Source organism: Vollenhovia emeryi, unplaced genomic scaffold, assembly GCF_000949405.1.
Source record: "Vollenhovia emeryi isolate VEMERY1.0 unplaced genomic scaffold, V.emery_V1.0 DF942337.1, whole genome shotgun sequence".
Classification (NCBI taxonomy): Eukaryota; Metazoa; Arthropoda; class Insecta; order Hymenoptera; family Formicidae; genus Vollenhovia; species Vollenhovia emeryi.
The window spans coordinates 1-3,913 of record NW_011964029.1 but is presented as its reverse complement, the minus strand read 5'-3'; the positions used below and the strand labels follow the sequence as shown (position 1 = coordinate 3,913).

Genomic DNA, 3,913 nt, shown 5'->3' with positions numbered 1-3,913 from the left:
TTTGAAAATTTTGCATTAATGTTAGAATTTGTTATTGTTCCATTATTGTTAAACAAAAAAATTAATAAAAACACATTAAGTAATTACACATTTGTAATAAAGTTTAGATTGGACTATTCGAGTTGCCAGGCAGAGTAATTAAATAGCGATGTTTATTATAATTTTTTAATGCTGGAATTACCACGATTAATGGAGAAAATATCGCCAGTACATCGCCTAAAAATGATTTTTTCAACACGATGGAGCACCATACCACAATGCTATGGTTGTTCGTCGTTTATTCGATTGTGTGTTCCTAGGAAAATGGATTGATTGCGGAAGTGAAAGAATAACTTGGCCACCAAGATCGCCAGGTTTTACACCCTTGATCTTTTTCTTCTGGGGACACAAGGGAGGATTGTAGAAGCTGTTGCCATTACTCCCGAAATGATTAAAAATGCTGAGACCAATTTAATTCGACGGGCACGTCTTCATGTAAAATTAGGCGGAAGGCATTTTGAACGTATGTTGTCAAATTTTAAATAAACGTTATTATACAAATTATAGTATTTCGTAGTAGTACAATTAATAGTAGTACAATAAAAATACAATATTCAATAGAAAAAAAGTTTGTTACTAGATTTGTTAATAAATTTCGCGTTTGTATCAACATAGTTTCCATTAGGCATTGCCGAATTGAATAAAATGTGAAATCTATCTTATCTACATAGTAAAAAAATAACCTCAATATAAATCGATATTGAAGAAAATATTTTTACCATATAAATTGTCTGAGACATTTCATAAGTTGACAACTTCTCATGTGGACAACTTCTCATATTTATTTTTTAAATTTATTATTTTTTATTTTTTCATGTTTAAATATGACTCAATCAATAACGTCAGCATCATTGTACATACTACTAAAATTTTTTGAGGTATATCGGCAAAGATGCAAGAGTACCTTTATCACTGTGCAATGTACCGTCCCTGAACGCGCGAACTTTAGACTACCTGATTTGTCTATTATAAATGCTTCCCATTTGAAAAGTATTATAGCCTCGACATTTTCGTATTAGGATTTTCGTCTTACTTTTTGCTCAGAAATACGCTATTAAAATTTCGGTCACGAGATGCGGTACACCCTGTATATGTGTGTGTGTGTGTGTGTGTGTGTTTTTAATTTAATCTTTATGTTATTTTTTCAGATCGTATAGGAAATATAAAAATAACCGCTGAAAAACATATTTTATGTTACTTATGGTTTGTTGGTCATCAAACTGCATCTTATCGCGATGTAGCAGACAGATTTGGCATAACAATAAGTTCGTTACATTCAGTAATTACAAGAGTAACCGATTTTATTTTATCTATAGCACCTAATGTTATTAAATATCCAACTCAACTCGAAAAAGAAGAAACCGCAAATTTTTATCTAGAACAAAAACAATTTCCTGGTGTAATTGGTAAATATAAATATATGTATATGTAACGAACGTTCCCCCTTTCCGGTTTCCGGACAGGACTCCGGCAGGAATTCTTACTCAGGATATAAGAATTCCCGTTAATCAGACGCGCGGTTCTGACTACGGTCGAAAGAGTTCGCGTTTCGGTTTCGGTGTTTGACGTGCTGTGTGTCGGTTCGAGTGAATCCTCCGTTCCTCCTGTTGCCGAATATGCTCAGCTCCAGGGCCGTCGGGAGGAAAGGAGGCAAAGTAGATCTTAATTCGCAAATAGAGTCAATCGCTTGGAAGGGATCGGAAATAAGTCGTACAGGTTTTTTCGGTATAACAATAGGAACAAGGTTTATTCAACGGATATAATACATAGGATCGAGGATATTATAATGGGTCCGCCCTGTGATTAAATACAGAAAAAAAGAAGACGGATTAATAGGTACAATGGGTACGCCCTGTGTCAAAATATAATGGAAAGGGAAGTGTAATTAGACGGATTAAATTACGGTACAGGAGTACGCGACGGGAATTGAGATACCGGGATACAAAATACAATTGGCCGGATTGATAACAGAGTACAGGAGTGGCGGCCGGATCGGAGTACGGAATACAGAATGATACGGCTGGTCGGATTTAATCGGAAGTAAACAAAACTGACGCTGGGTCACAAAATATAGGAAAGTAATACAAGATACGCTTTATGCGCAAACGGATCGGAATATAATTCGAGGCTAATACTAAACGCTGGTAATGCTGGAACAATCGGAAAGGACGTTAATTACGGGATCCTTAGGTATTCTGGAAGGAAGAAAAATGACGGTATTAACGCTACGGAGCTTACGGCTAGATAATCTTTCTCCCTCCCGAAATATTACCCCCCAGAGCTTTACACCGGTCGGGGATCAGGAAAAAAGGATCGGAACAGGTCAGGAACACGCCCGAGCAGCGCCTCGTTATGCGTGTTTTTTCAGTATCATATGTACACCGGGCAGCACCCCGTTCTTGTACACTACTGCGGAGGGGGCCGGGGCACACGACGGAGCAGCGCCTCCACCTGTCGTGTACCCCGGAGTGGTATATCACCGGACGGCAGCACCCGTGATACCGGCGTATACCGCAGCGGAAGTACCCGCTGCCGGGTGTCGTCGCTCGGAGCACCGAGGCAAGACTAGATCATCGCGCTCGCTCCGGAGGGGCTTTTATACCTCCGGAACATAGGCGCGCGGGTGGAGGCGGCGGGGGTAGGCGCGGCGTTGCCACCTCCGCGTTGTTATGGTAACCGCGGCTCTATTGTGTTCTCTCTCGCTCGCGGTATGCGTGGAATGCGAGGTATGCGGGTTTTTTGCCACCGGCGCGTGGTATGCGGGTTTTTCCCGCTTCCGGCCGCGCTTCCCCAGCTACCCCCGTTACATATACATAAATGTATATATATATTCTTATATTTTTAATTGAAAATATTCAAATATTGAGATCTCGAGCATCAGGGTCGATAAACCTCTGGAAGATCCTGATTCATATATCAATCGAAAACAATATTTTTCTATACAACTACAAGGGATTGTTAATCATAACATGAAATTTATAGATGTTTTTATTGGGTATCCAGGTTCTGTCCACGACGCTAGAGTTTTCCGTAATTCAACAATACGTAATGATTTGCATGAAATTTGTGGAGGTAAAAATAAATAATATCAAGAAACTGATTTGTATAAAATTTTCTATAATAAACTTGGCTTTTTAATATTATGATGATACTTTTCAGATAATTATTACTTTTTGGGAGATAGTGCTTATCCTTGTTTGAAACAACTAATTGTTCCATATAGAGATAACGGACACTTAACACGTGCACAAAGAATGTTCAATCAAAGATTAAGTTCATGCAGAGTTATTATCGAAAATGCATTTGGATGTCTTAAGCAAAGATTTCGTCAATTATATCATTTTAAATTGAGAGATATGGTACGAATGGTGCGTGTCATACACGCATGCTGTGTATTGCATAACATAGCAAATGTAAAAGAATTAGAATATTTTGAAGAACAGTTAGACGATGAGTACCCTGATGTTGAATTACAACATAGACAGATTGACATAATTGATAATGCACCAAGGGAATACAAGGGCGACATAACAGGAGCACATGTCCGTGATCAAGTATGCAATTTATTGTCAACTCAATAATAATATAAAATATACTGTGTAGTGTTATACACGTAAAAAACTTACCTTTTTAAAAAAAGGTAAAAAAAAGCACCAAGTCTAAGCTCCAATTCAACCGAATATATTTTGTTACTCTATCTTTTTTGCAAAAGTATAATCTCTACAAAAATATCTTTACTGCAAAAGTATCTTCTTTACAAAAATAGTGTCTCCACAAAAATCTTCTGTACAAAAATATCGTCTCTACAAAAATATCTTCTCTACAAAACTATCTTCTCTACAAAAGTAATGATATCAACAAAATGCGCCAAATA

General features: G+C 37.6%; 1 protein-coding gene across 1 annotated transcript; it reads left to right on the top strand.

The window, feature by feature from the left end:
- Positions 1-1,183: 1,183 nt before the first annotated feature.
- Positions 1,184-3,643, top strand: LOC105569208 (putative nuclease HARBI1; the record flags this gene model as incomplete). The annotated part of the gene is made up of 3 exons (XM_012025459.1): positions 1,184-1,461; positions 2,900-3,111; positions 3,199-3,643. Coding segments are annotated over 3 exons (912 nt in total), but the record flags the coding sequence as incomplete, so codon positions are not given.
- Positions 3,644-3,913: the final 270 nt, after the last annotated feature.